At 56.3% G+C, this 23,360-nt stretch overlaps 1 protein-coding gene and 1 long non-coding RNA gene across 5 annotated transcripts; one reads left to right on the top strand and one right to left on the bottom strand.

Moving 5' to 3' along the window:
- The first annotated feature begins 3,619 nt into the window (after window positions 1-3,619).
- LOC104697887 (solute carrier family 2, facilitated glucose transporter member 5-like) lies at window positions 3,620-11,823 on the top strand. 4 transcript variants are annotated; one of them, XM_039554369.1, is made up of 13 exons: window positions 3,631-4,270; window positions 5,244-5,342; window positions 5,793-5,953; window positions 6,041-6,165; window positions 6,421-6,566; window positions 6,647-6,779; window positions 6,883-6,969; window positions 7,129-7,316; window positions 7,444-7,554; window positions 8,712-8,813; window positions 9,328-9,403; window positions 10,919-11,046; window positions 11,263-11,823. In XM_039554369.1, the coding sequence occupies exons 1-13, from the start codon at window positions 3,794-3,796 to the stop codon at window positions 11,500-11,502; spliced, it is 2,073 nt and encodes a 690-aa protein (XP_039410303.1). In that variant the 5' UTR covers window positions 3,631-3,793; the 3' UTR covers window positions 11,503-11,823. The 4 variants fall into 4 exon arrangements, with proteins under 4 accessions (XP_039410307.1, XP_039410306.1, XP_039410303.1 ...); XM_039554372.1 differs by lacking the exons at window positions 10,919-11,046; window positions 11,263-11,823 and adding an exon at window positions 10,032-10,912 and having other exon boundaries at window positions 3,622-4,270; XM_039554371.1 differs by lacking the exon at window positions 6,883-6,969 and having other exon boundaries at window positions 3,633-4,270; window positions 11,263-11,818.
- A 6,665-nt stretch (window positions 11,824-18,488) lies between these two features.
- LOC120410219 lies at window positions 18,489-22,957 on the bottom strand. The gene is made up of 3 exons (XR_005602205.1): window positions 22,672-22,957; window positions 22,098-22,275; window positions 18,489-18,704 (listed from the first exon to the last, which is right to left on the bottom strand). It is a non-coding gene; the product is annotated as an uncharacterized LOC120410219 (long non-coding RNA).
- Between the last annotated feature and the right edge of the window lie 403 nt (window positions 22,958-23,360).

Raw genomic sequence — 23,360 nt, forward strand, 5'->3', positions numbered from 1 at the left:
CCAGATTTCTAGGACTATGACTGCTGTCCTGCAGGGCATGAGCTGGAAAACTTCTCTCAGGAAATCTGGACTCGCATCCAAAAACTCAAGCACTAAAGAGAGTCTTTGAGGAAGAAAAGCAATCCCAGTTGTAAATTTCCACTGGAAAAGAATGAACAGCTTATCTTAAATAGATTCAGTGGTTAATTACCCTTTCTGTTTAAAAATGTGTGCCTTATTTCCACTTCAAATGAAGGAAGAAAGTAATGTTTGCTATAGCTTCAAATTAACAGCATTTGATCAACCTACAGCTTTAAAATGAAATCTTCTCTTGTTTGGTGGTTTTTTATTGTTATCTTATACACATGCCTTCAAGAATATAGTAAGGTACTTTTTGGAAAGGAGGAATTGGCCAGTTTAGATTAGCTAGGCTAGAAAGAATGTAATTCTTACAATAATTGTTTAGGATCAGTTTAGCAGTTGAAGAGGATGACAAGCTCTCAGGAGAGGAGGCAGCATGGCCAAAGAAACAAAAAGCCCTGCGCAGACAGACGTGTAATGCTGCTGTGGATTTCTGTGGGTGAGCTGGCTGGCTGTCCTGGGAGTAAGGGCTGTGCCTGGCTCCAGCAGTGTCCTGGCCCCTTTTGTTCCACAGCACTGTGTGGCACAGCTCCCTGTGGCACTCGTGTCAGTGCCCAGGATGTGGAAATTACTCAATTTTTTGTGGGAATAAGGTGCCACTCCTGGTCTTGAGAGCTCTGGATAGCTATGCTTTTCCAAGTGCTCAAGTTGCTCCACAGCTAGCCCATAGACACTGCCCAAGACCCTGTCCCAGGAGGGGCTGCTGGAGGAGAAGTTAAGAGAGGAAAAATAAGCTGCTGCTGTGCTCTCCCATGCAACGGCCTGCAGCCATCATAGATCTCAATGTGACCCCTTTGCCAGCTGATCCATGCCAGCAGTGCATGTCTGTGAGTACCAGCCACTTCGCTTTACCCTAAGAGAGCTCAGACACACATTCATTATATCTCCAAGAGAGATCTCTTTGTTTCACATCCCATGTTACCTTCCCATCCTGAGCTTTCTCTCCGAAATGATTTGCTGACATGCACCTGGCTTAGGAGCAGCTAGAATTCTCCAAACCAACAGGGAGGTTGCTGAGCTGTGGGGCTGATCAGCTGGGGACCACCAAATTTGGATAAGGAACATTACCATGAAAACCTAGGCTTGGAAAGGTCTCACCTATACAGGTAAATAGCTTGCCTGCAGATGGAAAACAGTCAGATGGGCTTTCCAGTGCAACAAGGCAGAGACAGCAGCCTGAGCAGTGCTTTCACTGGGGACAGCACTGACTTTCTTCTGGAGGCCTCTGGTTTGAAGAAACTCAAGCCCCTGGTTAACATCACACCGCTGATGTATCCAAAACTCCCTGTCCCATGCCCAAAGCACCCTGCTGCTGTTTACAAAGGCGGATCAAGGAAAGCTTCTCCTCCAAGGGGCAGTAAGGTGGGGAGGCTGCCAGACCATCTCCATTTCTGCAGTGTCAGCTCCAAAAGGGCAGCCCTGGCAAACTGCTCTGACCTTCGGAGCAGCAGCGATGTCTGTGAGCAGCTCTGCCCGTGCTGCCGAGTTCCCTCTCCTCCAGCAGAAGGAAGGGGTCAGTGGCTGCTAAGCAATGCATCTTCTTGCCTTCGTATGAGCTGCTTATTTCTTCCTTGCAGAATTTATCTAGTTTGGACTAGATAGTGCTGGGCAAACCCCCAGGACCAGCACTGAAGACCACATCCTTTCCAAGGGATTTCTAGCTCATCTTGGAAAGGGGGACAGACCTTCCCATGGGGAGCTGTCAGCTCAGGGGAAGCCCTGAGGTCTCCCAACTGCTTCTCCATCCTCCTGGCCTCAGCAAATGCCATCACTCTGCAGGATGTGGGCTGGGACCAGCTCCACCTGCTGCTCTGCCTCTCCCAGTTCTAGGTTTCTTTGCATGCTCCAGGCACTGTGTCAGATGCCTTGAGGAGAGGAGGTGTGTCAGCATCCCATGACATGGAGTGCTGGGACAGGGATAGCTCCAGTGCTGTGTCTGGAGTTTGGGGCAGCAGCGAGGCAAGAGGGGGCCAGGAGCTCTGGGAGTGACGATGGGTGGGGATAAGGGTGGGTTATAGCCTCACAGCCACTTTCCCAGCCACAGGGGATGTTTTAGCCAGGAATTCCTTGCATGGAGGCAGGGGAGGAATGCCTATAAAATGTGGAGACAAGCTCCCTTGCAGCTCAGAGCAGTGGCTGTTTTTCACCAGCCCTTGTCTGTCATGTGCCACCATCACTGGGTCAGGTCACAGGAGTGTCTGTAATTAACCCAGCTCCCTGGTGATCCTTAATTGGCACTCCAGGCTTTCCTCCTCCCCCTTCTTGCCCCACCACGAGTTTCTCACCTCTGCATCTACTGCTAAGCTCCACTGCTGGGAACCAGTGACAGTAACCCATATTTATTCCCTAAATCAAGGCAGCAGCCATCCCCTGACTTGGAGCTGTGTCCTGAGGATGTCCCTGCTTGGCCCCAGCATCAGGGTGTGTGGCAGGAGGAGGGGCTGTGGCTGCAGGGATGAACATGGGGCTTGGGGATGGCTATGGGCTTCAGTGCAGAGAGCTGGGAAGCTCCAGGAGGGTTTTTTGGTAGGTACTTGCTGCTGCTGTTTCCTCTTTCCAGAGCCCACTGGACACATTTAACCCTCCATGTGCTGCTCCCAGAGATGAGCCGTGTACTTGAATGACCAGAGTTGGAACATGGCTGCAGGACAGAGCATGGCCTGGCTCATCATCCTGTCCCAGGTTTGCTGCTTCGCCCTGCTTAGCAAGGGCTTGGGGTGAGTCTTGGGCATGTTTAGGGCTGCCCTGCAGCACTGCAGGTGCTTTGTACATGGCTGGGACCCACAGGCTGCATGTTTTCTTGCCAAGTCGTCTCACCCATGGGTATGTCCAATAAAATGGATCTTCATCCTGCTGCTCTGGGAATGAACCAGGACCATCCCCAGAAGGACTGTGGCTCCTACAGGTCTCCCCCACTGTGGCCCTCTCACCAAGGTCTCTGCAGCCAGCCGGCACACCTGCACCGAGGTAAAGGTGATGTCCTGATCCAGATGTGGAAAAACTGAGTCTGGGCAAGACACAGGAGCTCTTGAGCAGCCAGCCAGCCCTGGGAAAAGCTGAACACTGGCAGGCTGGAAAGGGCTGGTGGCTGGGGGAGAGGCCCCGATGCTTTCAGGAAGAGCTGGAGGCTCACGTGGAGGGAGGAGACCGGAGCTGGAACATCCTCCGTGGGAAAATGTGGTGCCCGGACTCTCCCGCATCCCAGACAGCCCGGCTGGGGCTGGCACGGCAGGCATGGGGGTGCCCACGGGGCTCTCCCAGCTCTGTTCCGCTTTCCTGGCCCCGCGGGACCGTCCTGAGTGGGGCCAGCCTGTCAGGACATGTCCCTTTTAAGCCCTTGGAGCTGTTGCCAGCCGTGGCTTAGTGGGGTCCCCATCCTTTCAACTGGCTGTTCGGCAAATTAAGAGCTTGCTATTAGGCTGCTAATTAAAGGCACTTCATTAGCAGCAGGGGAGGCAGCTCCTGGCCGCAGCAAAATTGGATTCCTCTGAGCCGCCATTCCTCTGAGCCGAGTCTCTCTTCTCTGGGGCTGGGGGCTGTGCCGCTCCGTGTCCGGGGAAGGCAGCTGCCCCGAGCCACGGCCGTGGGCTACCAGCCTCCTCCCGAGCGCAGGGGATGGGGCACGTCTATCCCACGGTGGGAGAGGGGCCGGAGGTGATCGGGGTGTTGGGTGATGTGGGGCCGCCCCTTCGCCGCCAGCCGCGGGCACGGTGCAGTGATGTTGTCCCACTTACGGTTCCCGGGGTCACTCCCGTTTAGGGGGGACATGCGAGAGTTCTCAACGGTGGCAGAGCACCACGCCAGTGGTTCCGCTGCCCCCAGGCTGGGCCGTGACCCCTCAGCGGGCTGGGCAGTGCGGAGGTGCTGCCCCTGCCCCCGGCGCGGGGAGAGGCTCCTGGACTCCTCCTCCGGCCGCTCAGGCGGCTCCAATGAGCCCCGGGGGCGTCCGGGCTGCCCTGCCCTGCCCTGCCCTGCCTTCCCTTCCCTTACGCCCTCCTTCTTCCATCGAAAAATGGGAGAGATCAGCCAGGCCGCCGGACCGGGGCTGCCTTCCTCCCCCTCTCCTTCCTCTCCCTCCCCGCGCTCCGCCTGCAGCCTCGTCCCGCCGGTCGGGAAAGGGACTCCACGGCCCGGCCGGGACATCGCTGGGGTGAGCTCCCTGCGGGCCGGGAGGGCTGCCCCATCCCTACTTCCCGTCTGCCTTACGGTGTCCCTGTCCCCCTCTAGCCCCTGGCCTGACACCCTCCGGCCTGACATCCCCCTCCCCTTTCTCCCGGTTTGGGATTCCTGACGGGATTAGGGGGGATTTGCTGTGCGTGAGCCGGTAGCTGCTGGGTGCTACGAATCCGGCTACCGTGCGGGGGCTGTTGCCGGAGGATGTTGCGTGGGAGGGCCGGACTGTGGGTGCTGGGGAGCGGGGCTGCTCCCGGGGGACGCAGGCTCATCCCATGTCCCCACCCTGCAAGCCCCGTCGCTCCGGGGACCATTCACTGCTCCGGGGTACAGCACCCAGGGCTGCCCCTGCAGCTGGGGGTGCTCCGAATGCTCCTGGGCACCCCGATCCTGGGTCAGGGCTGCAGGGTGGCTATTCCCCCGCAGCTACCGGCTCCTCGCAGTGAGGATCCCGAGGAGCCAGAGCGGGAGACAAAGGTGTTGGAGGGGGCGAGGGTTTAGGAGGTGGGTGTGGGTGTATGTGGTGTTTTGGGTGGGACCTTCCGTGGGGGACCTTTCAACGGTGTTGGGCCACTCGCAGCAGCACCATTCAGCTGCTCCATTGAGGTAGGGGGATGGGCATCCCTCCCTCCTCCACCTGCCGCTTTCTGTCTGCTGCCCCTCCCAGCTGGGGGCAGGCGTGCCCAGGTTACCCAGGCTGGGTCACTGCCGCGGTCAAAAACCTCACACCACAGCCACAAGACCAGCCACGGGGAAGCTGGATGAGCTGGGCTGGGTGCTGGGCACCGGCATGAAGCAGTGCTCAACACAGGATTCCATTGGGCTGGGGTCTCTGCTCTGGGCCATGGTCATCCCTACTGGACAAGGCGCAGTGACCCAACACAGTTCATGACACCTTGGCTCCTGGCTCTCTGGCCAGGACCGTGCTGATCCTTCCTCCTCTTTCCCAGCGTCTCACCTTTCCCCTGCTGTCTGTCACCCTTCTGGTATCCTTTGGCTCCTCCATGCTCTATGGCTACAACCTTGCTGTGATGAACTCGCCAGCAGAGGTAAGGGATGAGCAGCGTCTCTGGGAGCAGGGAAAACGCCATTGCATCCCTCCCTTGGTGGGTGAAGGGATTGCTGTCCAGCAGCCCCACATCAAAACACTGGCATTTTCCTTGAGCAGTCACCCAGAGAGGAATGGCATGGGAGGGACATCAGAGTCCATGTTCATGTACACCAACCTGATCCCCCAGGAAGGCAGGGGCCGGAAAGCTGGCCCCAACCTCCCTCCTCCAGCCTGAGCTCTGTCTGTGGTATCTCTAAGTTGTCCTTAAGCCTCTCAGTGCTGACATGTGCTGAGCAACCAGACCAGCGCATCCCAGTCATCCTCAAGCATGTTCTACATCTCCTTTAATGCTGTTAAACCCATGGTATTGTCCCCATAGATCCTGTCTTCCCTTGTCTTCCCCTTTCTGCCAATACATCTGGTGCCTGTGTGTGTCTCTGCCCTGCAGCACATAAAAGCTTTCTACAATGCCACGTGGTCCCAGCGGTATGGACATGGGCTGGCCCATGGGCCCCTGACCCTCCTCTACGCCCTGACTGTCTCCATCTTCGCCCTGGGCGGGCTGGTGGGCTCCTTGCTAGTGGGGATGCTGGTGGCACGGTACGGCAGGTAAGGGCATCACACCATGGACCAGGGTGGTTGAGAGGTGGGATGGGACGGGACTGGAGGAGCTGCCCTGCTGCTTGTGCCTGCCAGGAATGGAGCTCTGAGCCGCAGCGCTCTCCTCGTCCTCCTGGCCGGCAGCTTCATGGGCTTCAGCCGGGAGCTGGGTTCCCCTGAGATGGTGATCATCGGCCGCTCCATCACGGGGCTCCACTCAGGTGGGTGCTGCCTGGGCTGTGCGCAGCCCTTTCCTCAAGGCTCAGGCCCCTACAGCCATTCCCAGGGGATGGAGAAGGCTTCATCTTCCCCAAAGGCTCTGTGGAGGGGTTCTCTGGTACAGCCAGGGCCACCACCAAGGCCATGGGGTCCCCACTGTGGATGATGCTGGGCATGGGAAGAGATGGACCAAGGGTCTGGCTAGGTACCCTTCTCCCCACTGCCTCTGCCATCCCAGTTCCTCCTGTGCCCCCCAGGTATCTGTCTCAGTGTGGTGCCCCTCTACCTGGGAGAAATCGCTCCCAAGAACCTGCGGGGATTCCTGGGCCTCATGCCCAGCTTCTTCATCTGCCTGGGGGTTTTCTCTGCCCAGGTCCTGGGCCTCCCAGAACTGCTGGGAGAGGTGAGCACAATACCTGAGCCCACACATGCTGGACCCTGCTCTGCCCTCCCCATGACACATCCCATTTCAACTCCTCCCAGGACAGGTTCTGGCCCCTTTTCCTGTCAGTGGTGGTTGTTCCTGCCTCCCTCCAGCTCCTGCTGCTGCACTGCTTCCCTGAGAGCCCTCGGTACCTGCTGATAGAGAGAAACGACATCTGTGGGGCCACCAAAGGTGAGGGGATATCCTAGGGGAAAATGGCTCTGGAAAGTGCTGGGTGCTTCTCCAAGGTCTTCCAAGACCAAGGTGCATCCTCATGGCATTCTTCCATACCCAGACCTGACAGCCCACCACAGTCCTGATGGTTCAGCCCTTCTGTCCCACCTGGTTGTGCCGCAGGATTTCCATGGTGCCCAGCACTGTGGTGTGAGACTTTTCCTTACTTCCTATGTATGCTTAGCCCCACAGGGAGGCTGCTGGGGAGGCTGGGCCAGGGTAGAGCCAGGCCCCTACCCTGTGCCATACCTGTGAGCATCCGCCCTGTGCTGGGGACACGTGTCCATGGCCCCCACTCTCTCCACAGCACTGCACCGGTTTCTGGGGACCTCTGATGTACAGGATGTGATCAAGGAGATGAAGGAGGAGCAGCAGTCGCTCTCCTCCATGGAGATGGTGTCGGTCTGGCAGCTGCTGCGGGACCGCTCTGTGCGCTGGCAGACGCTCTCGGTGGTGGTGGTCAACGCCGGCATGCAGCTCTCAGGGATCGATGCCGTAAGCCCCACGTGCTCCTCGCCTCGGGACTCGGCTCTGCAGATGCTGAGCTGAGACCCAGCAGCTCATTCCATCGAGTGCCTCACAGCTCCATCCCCTGGCTCATGCTGTGTCCCCTCCTCGGCAGATCTGGTTTTACACCAACACCATCTTCGAGAACACCGGGATCCCTGTGTCCCAGATCCCCTACACCACCGTGGGCACCGGCGCCATCGAGATCATTGCTGGGCTGATTGGGGTGAGTGGTGGATGGACAGGTGGACACGGCTCCTCCATGCCAGAGCCCTCTTGCCAGCTCCCAGCACCATCAAGCAGCGGGGACAGAGTGGACCTCCAAATATCACCTGTGCCACAGCACAGCCCCTTTTCTGGGGGGCAAAGGGTTTGGCATGGAAATGGGGATGCGAGATGGGATGAGACAGGTTCAGTTTAGGAGTCACGTCTAGGAGTGGTGGGATAATTTTAGGGTAGCAGGGAGGTTGGGGAGAGATGGCAGGCAAAGAGCGGGTTGGAGATGATAGAGGCAACTAGAAGTTCCTTCTGGTCTCGCTTTCATTGTCCCTCTGTTAGCAGAGCCACATGTCTCCATTTCCCCCCCTAGCCAAGCACTGGCCTGGCCCCAGGCTAGCAGCCCTGGCCCCCCCAGCCAGCCCTCATTTAGCTGGAGAGTTAGCACTGGGCCAGGCAGATTTATGGCCCTTGTCCCATCTGCAAGTGTCACCCAGGGCCAGCCCAAGCCACCCGGCACTAAATCCGCTCTCTGACAATTACAGAGATGGATGGGGGTGGCTGCTCCCAGAAAACAGGGAATAAGTAGAGGTCTGCTCCCCTCTCCCATAGCCCAATCCAGAACAGAGTGGGGTCCCCTGCCTCTCCGAAGGGTACCCCTTTCTCCCCTCCCCTGTCTGTGGGGTTGTCCCAGCCCCCCAGCAGTTGCCCAGCATAGAGCCAGATTGCTTGGGAGCAGCCCCACAAATGGCCCCCAATGGACATGCTGAGATTGGTTATAAAATTACAGGCATTTGTTCTGCTGTCAATACCCTGCCTGCTCCTGCCACCGCCACGCTGCCTGCCCACGCCCTGCTGTGCCCACTGCTCCACAGACACCCCGTGCCCAGCCCAGCACCTCCACCTGCCAAAGCGGTTTCGGGGTCACTCCAGCCAGCCCCAACCCTAATGGGGCTCTGTGGGACCCGTCTCCTGCCCCATGCATGCTCACCCCTGGCACTTTCCATGCCCCAGCCCCAACCCTGGAACTTTGAGCTGGGGTTGCCCCTGATGCCCAGATGCCACTGGGAGTATCTTCCCACCTTCAGCTGGATCTGGGGTTCAGGGGTGCTCCCATCCGCCTTGGAGCTCCACAGCACCCCATCAGTCTCTGCTCTCCCCTGGCAGTGCTTCACCATCGAGAGGGTGGGCCGGCGGCCCCTCATCATCACCGGTTTCTGTGCCATGGGTGTCTGCTCAGCTGGCATCACCGTCTCCCTGCTGCTGCAGGTAGGGCCTGGCCACTGCCACCCCCTGGGCCATTACTGGGGCTGGATGATGGAGGGATGGGTGTCATCCTGGGGGAGGGAGCATGCATGGAAATGAGAGGTGAGCTGGCTCTTCCAAGTCATATTTTGCCTTCAAAGTTAAAGTAAATTTAGCGCACCAAGAACAACAACAAAAAAACCTCCCACAAATCCATATGAGAAAAATCCTGCTGCTTCTGGTAGCTTTTTTGCAGAAACAGTTGTTCCCAGGGAGGCAGCTGTGAAATGGCAGCACAGGTGGAGGGTCCTTCTCCTGCTGTCTGCTTCCAGAGGATGCTCCTGTTGCTCTGGGGATACTGCAACATCATGAGCTGCTGAGCTTGGCTGAGGCTGACCCTCACCAGCTTTGCCAATGTGTCCTGTGTGGCCACTGTCCCCAAGAGCCAAGGGCAGGCATGAAGCTGTGTCCCAGGGATGCTGGGTGCAAAGCTCTGGACCAGCCCCAGCAGCATCCCCAGCCCAGTGTCCCCTTGCAGGCCACCCTGCCCTGGATGCGCTACGTCAGCGTTGCCTGCGTGGTCGGCATCATCACTGGCTTTTGCATGGGACCAGGTGGGTCTGGGGCAGGGGGAGTGGGGAGCAGCGGGGTGGGAATGGGGGCACCAGGGGACTAGTGGGATTTGCAGGCAGGTGACAGGACCTGAGCCTTGGCCCCGTCCCCATGGTCAGGCCCTGGTTTATGATGCTGTACCTCCAAGTGAAACCCCACCACAAACCCCTCCAGCCCCACACGTCCCCAGGGCACACTCTACCTCCTCCTCCTGGGCCATGCTCCAGGGCCAAGCAGAGTGAAAGCTCTCACAGCCTTCCCCAGACCTCGGTGGAGGCATCACCACTCCCATTGCAGTGCAGCTGGTGAGAATCATCCTGCCCCTAACTGAGTGCAGGCTCCAACAGCCAGGAGTGAAACCTGGACTGGTTTACCCAGTTGATGTATTAGCAGAGCTCTTAACAGATCTATAATTCATCCTCAGCCCAGACTTTATTCACTGTAATTACATCTTTAATTAGGATTTTAATGGCTCATTGTTCACAAACAATGATGAATAGGAGTTTTAAAACAAAAAAAATATATGTCTCTGTTCTGAGCAAGCTGTGAGTAAGAGTCCATCAGGGGCTCCACTCCTCCCTCACTTCTTACACTTGTTTTTTGGTTCTTTTTTCCCCTTCATTTATAAAGGGGTCCAGCCAGCCCTGTCCCAGGCAGTTGGGACCCCAGGCATGTCACCGTATCAAATACAGTCCCTCACCAGATTCCTGTGTGTCTTGGAATGTACTCTGGACCTCGGATCCTGCCCCCCAGTCCAGGGGACAGTTCTGGGACCCAGGGCTTCCGGCTCAGTGACACTTGACTGGAGAAGTTGAGTCCTTCCAGGAGAAAGAGCCACAACCTGTGTCCAGTTTTCAGTCCACTTACAAGTTGGCTTGGGAATTCACTTCCATACATCCTGGGTTTTTTCACCATACATGGGAAAAGCAGGTTGGAAAATGGCATTTCTGTGTCCTGCGGGAAATTCTGATGCTCAGAAAAGTGGTTGCTTCTTTCCTTCCTAAATCAGCCACAGTGGCAACAAAAGCTGATTGATAGAAGGAAGTTTTCTAAACTGTTTTGATCAAGGGAGTCTGGAAAGGGCATTATGGAGGGTGCCAGGAAGATGTTTCTCTATGCCTGTGGTCTCTCTGAGATTTAATGTATCAGCATTTAGAAACACTTTTGGAAAACTAGGATCCATGTGAAATGTTCCACCTTTATTTTGACTCAGTCTGAAACTTCCCAGTCATGCAACTTGTGGAACTGGCCTGAGCACCCAGCAATGTGCAAGTGTGGCATGTCAGGGGGACATCACCCACCCCCCAAGACATATCCCAATGGGACACCAAGGGCAGGACATGTTCCACCGCACTCCCTGTTGCCCCCAGCCCTCCCAGCACCACCAGTTTGAACCATGAGTCTTGCTGGGCTCCAGCCCTTTGGCCACAGGACTGAGGTGGGCAGAACCTGTTGACCCCAGGGATACTGGAGTCAGCCTGTCCCACATACCATTGCTCTGTCCCCTCCCTCTGCAGCCGGTGTCCCCTTCCTGATGACAGCTGAGCTCTTCATGCAGTCACACCGCCCGGCTGCCTACATTGTGGGGGGCTCTCTCAACTGGCTCTGCAACTTCACCGTCGGCTTCATCTTCCCCTTCTTGCAGGTACCAGTCCAGAGGGCCCCTGGGAGATGGAGGGAATGGACACAGCCCTGCTGCTCTCCCAGGAGGGGGTGCCAAGTCAGGGATGTCTGTGCTCTTGGCTCAGCTCAGTGCTGGCCAGAGCCAGTCCAGGGAAGGGTGGTGGGAGGGGACACTGCCTCATGCCATGCCCAGTGTGGGAGTGCCTGGCTCTCTGCCTCATCCTGCTCTTGTCCCCAGATGTCAGCCGGTGCCTTTTGCTACCTGGTTTTCTGTGGTGTCTGCCTGCTGGTGGCCCTGTACGTCTACCTTGTCATCCCCGAGACCAAGAACAAAACCTTCATGGAGATCAGCCACATCTTTGCCACACGCCGCTCTGTCCTCTCCATCCCAGCCCATCTCATTGGGATGATGAAGCTCAATGGCTATGGGACTTTGGAGAGCAGCTCCCTGGAGGGCTCAGGCTCCAGCCTGCCCTGATCTGAGTGGGCTGGGGGGCATGGGGATGGTGGAGGAGGCTCCAGGCTGGGGAAGAATGTGGGGGACAATTTGTCCCAACCTGGTCATCTCTGGGTCTCCCAAGACATCTCTCCATGGCACAGCCGGTGCCCAGGAGGAGCCCCATTGATGCACCAGGGTTGCACTGACTGCTGGGCATGACCCCCCCTGCTGGAAGAGCTATCCCCACAGAGACGAGGGGACCTCCTGAGCCAGGGATTTTCATTGCTCCTGGGTGTGGGGCCTTGGCATGAGCTGTTTAATAAAGAGCATGGCCACCAGAGCCATTGTTTGGCAAGTTCAGCCTGGAATGGCGGCAAGCAGGAGTGCGCTGGAATGGGCAGGTGCTTCCCCAGTACCAGGGAGGAGCAGAATGGGAGGAGGGGCTTGTCCTCTCTACTGTGCCTGGCTGGAAAGGTCAAAGTTTCCCCACATTTTCTAGGAAGGGTTGTCAGGATGGCTCCCAGACTCTTGCATCTCACCCCAGGTTGGTCATGCAAAGCTGGAGGCTGTTGTAGATGGGATGTAGAGCAGCTCTGAGCTGGGAGTGACTGTCCAGCCACTGTGCCACTCCACAGACTGCTGGGAGCCCTTGGTGCCTGGCCTCGTGTGCTGGCCCTGCAGAGTGCTCCCATGGGGAATCCTGCACACTCCCAAACTCCCTGGAGGACAAAGGGATCCAGGATACACCCACATCCCTTTACTGCACCCCATGAATTGCTGTGGCCCCAAGGTGCTCGCCAAGCATGACCTCCCCATGTCTCTGCCCTGAATCCTGGGGGCTGTGCTTGGAGGGAGGGGCTGTCCCATGTCCCAGGACCCCCACAGCAGCTCCCACAAACACTGTGGCAGACCATGGGGTTCCCAGACCCTCCAGGAGCTGTGGTTTGCAGGAAAACTACAACATTTTGTTCTGGTGAGAGATAAACCCAGGTGGTGGGGAGGGCTGTGTGGCCAAAACCCTCTTATGCCAACGCAAACATCATTTTGTTGCAAATAATTTAGCCCTTTTTCCAGTTTCCCTATCTGTGACATGTCCACAGCTTGGTGGTTGGTGCTTGTGGTCACTTAGTGAGGAGCCAACCCTTCCTGCATCCTGTGGCAAAGCCTCAGGGCACTTCTGGGGGTGTGTGGGCACTGGACCCGTGGGGACAGGGACTGGGCCATACTGGGTCCCCAGTGCCTGGTCCTATCCCTTCCATCCTCAGCCACCAGCTTGGGTCTCTCCTGCATCTTGAGCCATTTAAAGGACATCAGTCAAAGCAGGGTCATGGCTCCGCAGCATCAGGCGCTTCCCACTCCGCCTCCCTCCCGCCTCGGCTGCTCTCGGCAGCAGAACAGAGCGGTAAATATGTGCAGCATTACATATGTATAATGGAGTGTAAATAACCCCAAAAAGTGCATTGTAAATAGACTCCAAGTTTATCCTTTATTAATGAGGCACTGAGTGCCCTGCTGTTTTAGAGCAGCGAGACTTTGATAATATCAAAACCTAAATTACACTTGTGTCTCTCATTCCCAGCAAACGACAGCATCATTTCAGGCCTCTTTGCCACTTGTATTTATTTATTCTGGTATTTATCTATCTCTCCCACCCAGCATGTGGGGCAGCTTGGAAGATGCCCCCTGCCCTCCATGTGGGAGGCAATGGCCCTCCTGAGACCAGCCCCCCATTCCTGGGGTCCTGGCACAGCCAAGGAGTTGGAATGTTGCCTTATGGCCAAGGACTGCTCTGTGTGGCCAGTGAGATGCAGCAGACCTGGGAAATGTGGGGCCAGGACCCACTTCTGTCAGGGTTTCAGACACCACCAGAGCCAGAAGTGCCCTCTTTCCAAGGACAGGGGGTCACTGGCAAAATTCCATGGTGCCTTTTGGATACATTTGCTCCTGGGGACCCATTTGAGGGTACCATGTCAAAGGACATGTTCATCCTCCTTTCCATCAGGGCCTGGGGGTGAAGAACCCCCATGCTCATCACTGGCAACTCATCAGCTTTTTTCTGAGGCTATTGGGGCAAAATCTGTCTTTGGGGTTGTCAGTTCAAACTGCCCCATGCCACTGACCCTGTACTCTTGCAAAAGCAGGATTTGGGCTTGTCTTGCCAGGGAGGCTTTCCCAGCTGCTCCACTGCAGGCTTCTCGTGAAGGATATGGCTGGGTGATCTCCAAGCTGCTTTTCCATGTCCAAAGCTGCTTCCCCATGTCGAAATCCAGTTCCCTGGATTGTGGCCTCCATAAGCACGGGTTCTGCTGGGTGAGGATAAGGCTGTATTCTCTAGCAGTGTCCAAGCAGATCTCGAAAGACTGGAGAAGATGCAAAGAAGAGTCTGAGAAATTACTTGGACACCTGGAAATGCTGCTGATCCTCTTAAGGTTTGCAGAAACGAAGATGAAGGTGCTTTCTCCAAATGCACAAGTGCCATCTCCTGGTGTGCCCAGTGCTAAAGGGTGGGTGAGTTCAAGCACTGAGGTATTCACATGGAGGGCTGGGGCTCACCCCAGGACAATCTGGAACGGGAGAGAAGACCCTGGTTCGAGGTCTCCAGATACTTTGAATGGGGGTCCTCAAGGAAATGGTCATGGCCCATCACTGGATATCTGCAGATCCTGCATGGAAGCTCTCTAGGAGGGTACCTGGCTCCAGATGAGTGGTCACATCCCAATTGGGAAGCTGATTAAGGCTTTCTGGACACACCCGGTGTCCCTGTGTGATCACTGGGGGTTGGTGAGGCCACAAGTGGCTGCGGACCATGGTCAGACAAACCACGGAGCATTCATACCCTGCCAGTGCCCTCAGACCCTATGGCTCCAGAAGGGATGGGCTCCAGGAGGATGGATCCTGGGGGTCCACCAAGCCTTTGAGGCTGAAACTTTCTTGCACTGGTTTCATCAGGTGTTCTAACAGCAAACTGTCCCTGTCACCGCAACGGGGATGCCTTCACTCCCCGCAAATCTCACCTGACTGCAGAAGCTCGTTCAGGGAGCAATTTTGACTGAGGTAGATTCCTGTGTGCTCCACCTCCTGTCTTACTCCATGTGGAAAAAGTGGGGCTGGGGCAGTACCCTGTTGCCCCACAGAGGTTGGTGCAGAATTGGTCCCTGCCTCTTGTCTCACTAAGACTGTCCATGCTTCCAGCATCACAGCCATGGGAGCAGGGTGCTGGACCCAGGGAGCATTGCCTGGGGTCAGCTCGGTTTGCAAACAGACCCTGTGTTTGCAGCCTGGGCCCTGGATATATTTGAAGGGTTCAGGGGCTGATTCAGGGACCTGGAGGTGGATGAGAGCCTTGACATGACCCTGCAATCCATGCCTGCAGCCCAGGAAGCCAATCATATCCTGGGCTGCATCACCAGAGCTGTGACCAACATGTCAAGGGGTTCTGTCCCTCCAGTACATCCGGTGATTCCCAGCTGGAATACTGCATCCTGCTCTGGGGTCCTCAGCACAGGAAGGATGTGGACCTGCTGGAACAAGTCCAGAGGAGGCCATGAAGATGCTCAGAGTGCTGGAGCACCTCTCCTGTGAAGACAGGCTGAGATGGCTGAGGTTGTTTAGCCTGAAGGAGAGAAGACTCTGGGGAAGCTTCACTGGATAAAGGGGCTGTAAGAGACTGGGAAGGGCATATTACAAGGGCATATAGTGACAGGATGAGGGAGAATAGTTTAAACTGTCAGAAAGCAGGTTTAGATCAGATATTGGGGAGAAATTCTTTACTGTGAGGGTGGTGAGGCACTGGCACAGGTTGCCCAGAGAAGTTGTGAGTGCCCCATCCCTGCAAGTGCTCAAGGCCAAGTTGGCCAAGTGGATGCCTTGGACCCAGGAGTGTTGCTCACAGTAATAGCTGCCAGGACACAAGTCACCCAGAGGGAGAAGATTGCACCCCCAAAATTAGGAACCCCCCACAAATGGTGAAACACCTTCTGTTTTGGCATAGCAGAGGAATCTTTCAGCACCATCCCAGGGCGTCTTCTGCCTGGGAAGGGGGATTTCATTCAGGAATGGATCCTCTTGGTGCCTTCTTTTGTTTTTCCTTTGCCTGGTGGTGTCAGCAGTCTCCCAGGGAAGGGAAAAAGGACACAGAGGCAGTGTAGGTGTGCTCATTCCAAGTGTCACAGCCCCAGGGACACTTTTGTGCTCTGGTAAACCTGGTTCCCTCCTGGCTGAAAGTCATCCCTCAGGGGGGCCTTCCCAGGCTGAGACCACAGCTCTCACCTCCTTAAAGTGCAGAGCCAGCTCCAGCCTGCAGTTCTCATGGACTCTGGTCAACAGTCTTTTTGCAGGTAAAAATCTAAAATGGGTGATTTTTTTTTTACTGTGTTCTGGGTAACAGGCACTCAGCTGAAACCCAGCATTTTAGAGGGGTGGAGAACAGTAATTCATTTCTTTTAAAAGCCTAAAATATTTCCTCGTCATCAACCATCCCCACTCAACATCAGAAAAAAAAAATACATATAACGAAAAATGTTAACAGTTTGTGGGGGGAAAGTGTTTGTTACCCTATGAGAAATATAATAACTCTGTAGGGATGCCTGCAGGCCCATGGCTGGTGCTCTGCAGGTCTCCACAGCAATTGTGGGGTGCTGGGACTGGTCCGGGCTGGGTGGCCAAAGAGAGGGTGCCCGGCGGAGGGTGCACACCAGCAGATGGCACTCCCAGAATTTATTGCTACAGCAAGCTGCCTCTCGGAGAGCAGTCATGTAGGAGATGTCCTATTATATGGGCAGTTGACTTTAATAGTCATTGTGTGCTTAAAGCACAGCAAAACAACAGTGGGGAAAAAAAAATTCCCCACTCCACTTGGATGGCCCTTTTCCCCCCAGCCCTGCTAGTCTATTTGTACAGTAAATTAAAAATATGAATCACTTCTCTCTACTGCCTCCCCAAACACTCATCCTGTCAGGCTCTGTGTTGTCTTCATTTGTATTACCTTAATTTAATGTTAATTATGTTCTTCATTTACAAAGAACAAGCATTTACACTCCCTGTCTGGGGATTTTCCACACTCGCGGTCTCCACAGACGGGGAGGAAGGGGAGCGGCGGAGGCGGCCGTGCCGGGGAGGAGCTGCTACAGGGCCGTGGGAACGGGGGGCGGGGGTGCCCCCCCGAGCGGACCGGACGATGAGCGCTATTGCCTTTCGATTTATGAAACCGTATCGCTGCCGGTGCTTAAATCCCCCCTAATAAATCCTTTTTAAAAGGTCCTCGGCCAATGGAGGGCAGTGATTTATGGCGGGGAGGTGGAGTGGAGGGAGGTTTGGTGGCAGGGTTTGCTGCCGGGGGGGTTGGGGATGTCACAGGGTTGGGAGCCTGACCACTGCTGGGCAGTCCTAAGAAAATTTCCTGCACAACTTTTCCCTGATGTCTGCAGACTTGTCGGATGCTGCCGGTCATGGGATGACTCGTTTGATGTGGATAATCCACGGCATGGATGAGGACTGCAAATCCCTGCTCTGTGCCTCAGTTTCCCTATCAGGACATGGAGATAACAATCCCCCTCCCAGCTCTACCTATCCTCAGTGCTCACTGGTGAGCCAAATTTTGGAGTGCATTTACAGAAATGTCTTACAGGGGGATGTGTGTGTGTGTGCAGGAGCGTGTGTTCGTTTGCACACACAGGAAGGACCCAGATCTATAAAAACACCCCACACCTCACCCCAAACCTGACTTTCCCATGCACAGAGCCCGTGACTGGAATGAGGAAGGACAGAAGAGAAGAAAAAGAAGAAAAACAATGAAAGAAAGAGTCGTGAGCTTTTCTGGGCTATGGGATGCATGTTCCTCTTCACAGCCTGCCCTTGACCATCCCTGGGTTGGGGGACATGGGAGGGACGGCTCTGTGCAGCCACATTTTCAAACCCTGAGCCCCCCATGTGCACTCAGCAGGGTTTGAGTGCTGCCCACGCCTGCCATTGCCTGTTCTTCTAGCACTGTGTCCAGCCGCAGGTTGGGAACACCAGGGGCTTTTTCCCTGGGAACCTGAGGATGGGATGTGAGCAGGGGAAGCAGCATCTTTGGCCCCATTTGTGTGAGAGCTCCTGGAATCCCGTTTTGCAGTGCAAATCGGGGTTGTACCAGTACATCATGGGAGTTGGGTAGATCTGACTGAGATGCCCATCCCAAATCCTCAAAAGCACAACAGAAAGGTAATTAAAGAAAAAGAAAGCAGCCCACCAAGCCTTCCTGCTCTGTACGACAGAGGAACCCCAGAAAAGTACAGAAAACAAACGCCCACTGCCGGGGAAACCCAAGATACCACACACCCGCTCCTCCCAGTCACCACCCTCCATTTCCATGGCAACAGCCACACATTCTGGGGTGGGCACCTGGGCCCCCTTGCCACTGAATGGCCTCAGGACCTGGTTGCTTAGGGGTGACATCTGAGGTTTGACCCTCTAGACTTCTCCTGCCACGAGCCCGTCTTGCAGCTGCAGAGCCCTGTCCCAAACCCCTGTTGGGGGGGGGGTGTGGGGGGGGGGGTGGGTGCAGCCGCACAACCCATCCCACACCGCACTCCTGCCCTTGCCCAGCCGTGGAGCAGCCCCACTGCAGGGTTTCCTTCCCCCTAGCCCATCCTTCTGCCACGTAGATTTGAGGCCACTCACTTCATGACAGAAGTGGCTCAACTACTCCCCGTGGGACAAACACGCCCCCGGCTCCAGGGGGGTGACAATCTCCTCCATCCTCCACTGGCCATGCCTGCGCCCTGCCCACGTGCTCCCGTGTGCTCTCCCTTATTAACAATGACCTTTCCACCGTGCTCACCGCTGATTCCCCAGTCCCAAATATCTTTTAAATGGGTTTCAGGAGCTGATGCGAGCTCCGTTAAAAGGCCACCGCGTCGCACCCGCGCCCTCCCGCGCCGCAGCCCCCGTCCCCACGCAGTGCCACCCGCACACGCGCTCACACTCTCACACTAACATTTTAATTAATGACAAACGCTTTTTTTTTTTTTTCCACTCCCCTCATAAGCACTTTAATGTGTGTTCGCAGCCCGGCTGATCCCCACAGCCATGGAAATATTAGGTTGACGGATGTGGTCTGTCGCCAGTGCTCCCTCAACGGGTCTGCCTGTCAGCTCGCCGATGATGACATTAACACGGGAAGAAAGTGATGACAAATGCCCGTTATCAGGGAACGAGGCCTGTGACAAATCGCACGGCGCCTCGCGAGCAGCCCCATTACGCTGTAATAAAAAAAGATGGATGGCTCAGCGCACCGGGGCCCCGCGCTAATGCGATTTCGCCTGGTCTCTCCGGGTTCTAATTAAGGCAGAAAACGGAGAATGAACAGGAGTCCCTGGTGCCCGGCTCCCACCTAGTCCCCTCCCTCAAACGCCCCACGGTGCTGGGCCCTCTCCCTCAGGGACGATGTCCCCCAGCTGCCCTGGTGCCCCAGAGCGTTGGGAGAGGGCTTTGGTGGGGATGCAGATGGACAAGGAGCGCAGATGTCTGAGGGGTGTGCAGTAGGGGTGGGGCTGGGGGATCCCTCAGCCTGTGCCTGCCCATCTTGCCTCTGCCAGGTGGGCTCAAGGTTCCTCCATCCAGGGCGAAGGGAGGAGGGGGGACACGGCCGCCGTCAAATGCGTCACTCGGACACAAATGTCACCTCCACCATCTGCTGCAGCACGCGAAGTGGCGGGGGGAGCGCTGCGCGGCAGAGAGGGGACGGGCGGGACAGTGTCACCCTGGGAAAAGGCTCAGCCGCTGTGGAGCAGGACACCAATACTGACCACCGGGTCCCGTGGGGACAGAGAGGGGTGGCCACTGACGGGGCTGAATAGGGGTCCACGGGATGCTCACTTGAAGCAGCGACTTGCTTTGGGACAGGAGTGGGAGAAGGCAGCTGTGTGGGGGGTCAGTCCCCTCCTGGAGTTCTGTGTGTCCATCCCCACTGAGCACACCGATGGCTGTGCCCTTGGTGACAAGGACATGACCACAGCTGCCAGTGAGGTGGGAGCTGGGCCCCTCCAGCACCTGCTGGGGGAAAGGAGGAGTCAGCCCCTGCCACGGGTACACAATGGGGATAAACCCCCCACAGCCCAGGCTGCGCAGGCAGGCACTTTCCCCGCTGTCCCCACACCTCCCCACTGCCACCCAGCTGCCTGCACATCCCTCACCCCCTCCCAGCTCCCCAGCAAGGAGGTAGGCCAGGTGTCCCTCTCCACCTCTGCCCACCCCACATCCCCAGCCTCCTTGGGTGTTTACACAGGGAGAAAGAGATGTGCAAGTGACAACTCATGCCCCGTCCTCTCCCCGCAGATCTGAAGAGCACTCACAGATGTGAGTCAGACTTGTGGGGTGTCTCAGTGGGCTGTGGAGACACCCAACAGTGCCTCTAGTCCAGCTCCTGAGAGAGGAGCAGTGGCACTGCCACCAGGGCCCTTCTGTGTGGCCGGATCTATCCCTGATTGCACCGTGCAGATGTGCTGAGGGTCCACACCAATGGAGTTTTTCCATCTTTTCTATATGCAGGGAAAGTCAGGGTGACCTCCAGCCCTCACCAGACCTGATGAGGGTGGTGCCAAGGGGATGCAGCCCCACACACACTCTACACCCCACAGGACAGCACAGAGCAGCATCTCCTCCTGCAGGTTCTGGTCAGATCAGGCATGTATTTACCTCATGCCAGGCAGTCTGTAGGCTCAGGTTCTCCATTTCTTTGGCTTTGTGGCATACATCTTAATAATTCCAGGCAGGACACAGCAAGGCATGGAGAGCAAGTGGCACAGGGACCTGCCAGGGAATGTCACTGTCCTTGGATGATGGAGAAGGAGGCTTGGACACAGGCTACTCCCTTCCTGGGAACCACACTGGGCTGCTCTGAGAGCATGCTTTTGAAAGTACTTTTCCTTTTCAGTGGAGAGCTGGGTTTCTTCAGGAAGGATTCCTGAATTATTCCTGTCATGCCCTGGGGGATTTATTGGTCATTTCAGGAAGTTTTTTAAGGCTCACACTTATTTACAGCTCCCCATGCTCCTTTCACCTGCCCAGGCCTTCAAAGGGGCTTTGACAAACTTGAAATACTTCTGGAGCAAATCTGATCCCAAATGGCAACCATTGTCAGTGGGAGCATCCCAGCTCTGTTGTAAAAGCTGCTAATCTGAAGCCAGACTCACGTATCTGTTGCTCATCAACTTTTGAATCCCAGACCTAATTTTAGACTTATTCAGAGTGAGAGCTGAGCCAAGTCTTGCAACAGATTCTTCTGGATGAAACTCAACCTCTGATGCTGCCTAGCAGCCTAGATTAAACCTGCTCTCCTGAATCCAGCAGAAAAATAAGTGCAGAGGCCGTGGAAATGATTTTAAACAAATCACCTTTGCTGAGAGCCAGCTGGGAATGCACCAAGTTCCTGTTTTTGCAGCAGGTTCAATCAGGGGCTTGCTTCCCCAGCTGGGATGAGCTCTGGATGCTGCACCTGGACTTGTCAGTGGCCAGTGCTCAACGGTGATGCTTAAGCACTGGCCTCAAGCTGCTGCTGCCTGAACCCAGCTTAGCCCTAAGAAGGACCCTAAAAAAGATAAATCACCCCCATAATATTGCAAAAACAACCTGCAGCAGGGTCATGTGGAGGACTTGACAAATTTGTTGGGGAGGGGTTTCTTAGAAGGATGGGAGCCCTCGCTGCAGCCTTGCAAAGTTAATAATACTCTGTGGCTGAGAAATGGGAGCAGAAATGTGTTACCAGGTGGAAAGCACAAGTGTCAGTCTGGATACCAGCACACCCCTCAGTTTGTGACCAGCAGCAGGAGCCTGGCAGGACTGTGACAGATCCATTGCACCTGTGGGATGGCCAGGCAGTACCAGGAGAGGCTCTCAGAACCCTGCCTGCCCAACCAGGGGGTTGGCAGCCTGCACACCCCAGCCCTTGGCTGTGCTGTTCACCAAAAATGAGCCCTTCCCAGCACAGGCAGGCAAGCAGATATAGCTTATCCCTGGGAAAGTCCTAATGCCTTACTCGGATATGTTCTGCTGTTCTGCCCCTTCCCAAGCAGAGAGCAAAGGCATGGTGCCAGCAAAAATGTTCTCCCTTACTGCTGGACAGAGGGGAGCCCAGTGTGTGGCCAGGAGTGGCCTGAGTGTCTTTTTGCACCCCCAAGGGCTCCCCTCAACCCACTCAGACCACCTAAGCTGGCAGGTCTGGCTGGCATCATCCTCGGATGGGCAACTGCTGCTTGGTGGGTACATGAACATCCAGGTTTATAGCCATGCTGAGGTCCCACCTCAGCAGTTGGTGCAGGCAGGGATTGGGGTGGCAGCTGATATAGCTGTCCCCAGAGCTCAGCTCCCGTAGCCTGGCTGCATGCTGAGCTGGTTATCTGCTCCACCTGGGAAAACAAATGGGGCTTATTGCCAAAACACACAGAGAGTGTGCTGAGATTGGGCTGAGTGACACAGGGCCCATGTGCACTGGGGGTCTGGGACCTGAAGGTGAACCTGTCCCGAGAGGACAGGAGGGGTGAACCCCCCACAGGAGATTTCTGTACCCTAAGGCTCATGGACCAAGCAGAAGGTGAGAGGAACCAACCAAAGGGGACATTTCAGGCCACCTATAGTGGCACTGCCCTCTGCTGTACCTGTGTCAGGTCCTCCTGGTTCCTCACCCTGAGTCCTGGGCAGGAGGTGAGCTCAGACTCCTGGTGCCCTCCCTGGCTCTGCTGCTGATGTTCATGAAACCACCAGTCCATGCGTGCCTCAGTTTCCCCCCAACAAGGAGCCACCTCTCCTGGCATGATACCACTGACCCAGAACATCCTGTGGTTAAAACAGAAGCAGAGCATGGTCAGAAAGAGAGCTCAGGAGCAGGGGAGAAGGTGGAGGGGGTATGCTGGGAGCCTCACCTGCTCCACCCCTGCTGTTCACCACTCTGGGCAGCTGTGCCATTGGAACTGGGATCCTCAGCACTCGCTGTTCTGCATCCCCCCTCCCTGACCCATACCAGCCACTTCACTTTTGCTGTAGCTCCACTGACCTGCCATTAGTTACAATGCCTGAGCCCCAGCAGCAGGTCAGCACAGGCTGGCCCAGACATAAATCAGCTCCCTATGGGCAAGGAGACTTGGGGACCGCAGTGACAAGTGCCCACCACGTGCTGCAGGACCCCCCCCCCCCCCTTGGTCCTGGGATGCTTCCCAGGCATGGAGGCCTTACCCCCATCACATCCAACCAGGCTCCCTGGGGATCTTGCTGTCCCACCAGCAGGTCCTCAGGTGATGAGAAGCACTGTGTCACAGAGAGAGGACAAGGGACTTCTCAGAGAGAAGCTACATGGCTCCCCAGAATGAAACAGCGGGCTGAGACCCTAAAAGCCCAGATAGGAGGTGTCCACCACAGAGCTGGCCACCCACAGGGGTGATGTGTCTGAGGGGTGACACCACGGGGCTGAGAGGACAGTCAGCTGCCCTGCTGGGGGAGGATCTGGGTGAAGAGGGGTTTCTCTCCCGCCATGGCGCTCTCTGAGCTGCCCAGCCCAGCCCAGTCCAGTCCAGTCCAGCCCAGTCCAGCCCAGCCTCCGGCTCCCTGCCCGTGCTGCCATACCCGGTCCTCCAGCTCCCTCTGCTGCCGGCGAGGACGGCGGCTGCCCGAGCCGGCCGGAGCAGCGTCTTGGCTGCCCTGGGTCCCCAGCAAGGTCTTCAACCACGGACGACAGGGCACCTGCACCAGCATCTCCCAGATGCCCCCGGTCCGCTCACCTGGAGAAGGGGGGCGGGCAGAGGATGCTCCCAGCACGCTGCGGGAGACGTGGGACACCCAGCCCCAAGCAACCCACAGTGCAGGTGGGCAGCCTTGCCAGAACCAGCGGGTGGCTGTAGGCCCTGGAGACCCCATGGAGGGATGGA

This window comes from Corvus cornix, chromosome 6 (assembly GCF_000738735.6).
Source record: "Corvus cornix cornix isolate S_Up_H32 chromosome 6, ASM73873v5, whole genome shotgun sequence".
Taxonomy (NCBI): domain Eukaryota; kingdom Metazoa; phylum Chordata; class Aves; order Passeriformes; family Corvidae; genus Corvus; species Corvus cornix.

Excerpts from the sequence above, each read along its gene's own strand:
- LOC104697887 (XM_039554369.1), top strand. The coding sequence starts at position 3,794 with ATGTGGGGCCGCCCCTTCGCCGCCAGCCGCGGGCACGGTGCAGTGATG. Across the intron at positions 6,166-6,420 it reads CATCACGGGGCTCCACTCAG|GTATCTGTCTCAGTGTGGTG; the intron begins GTGGGTGCTGCC and ends TGTGCCCCCCAG. Across the intron at positions 6,567-6,646 it reads TCCCAGAACTGCTGGGAGAG|GACAGGTTCTGGCCCCTTTT; the intron begins GTGAGCACAATA and ends AACTCCTCCCAG.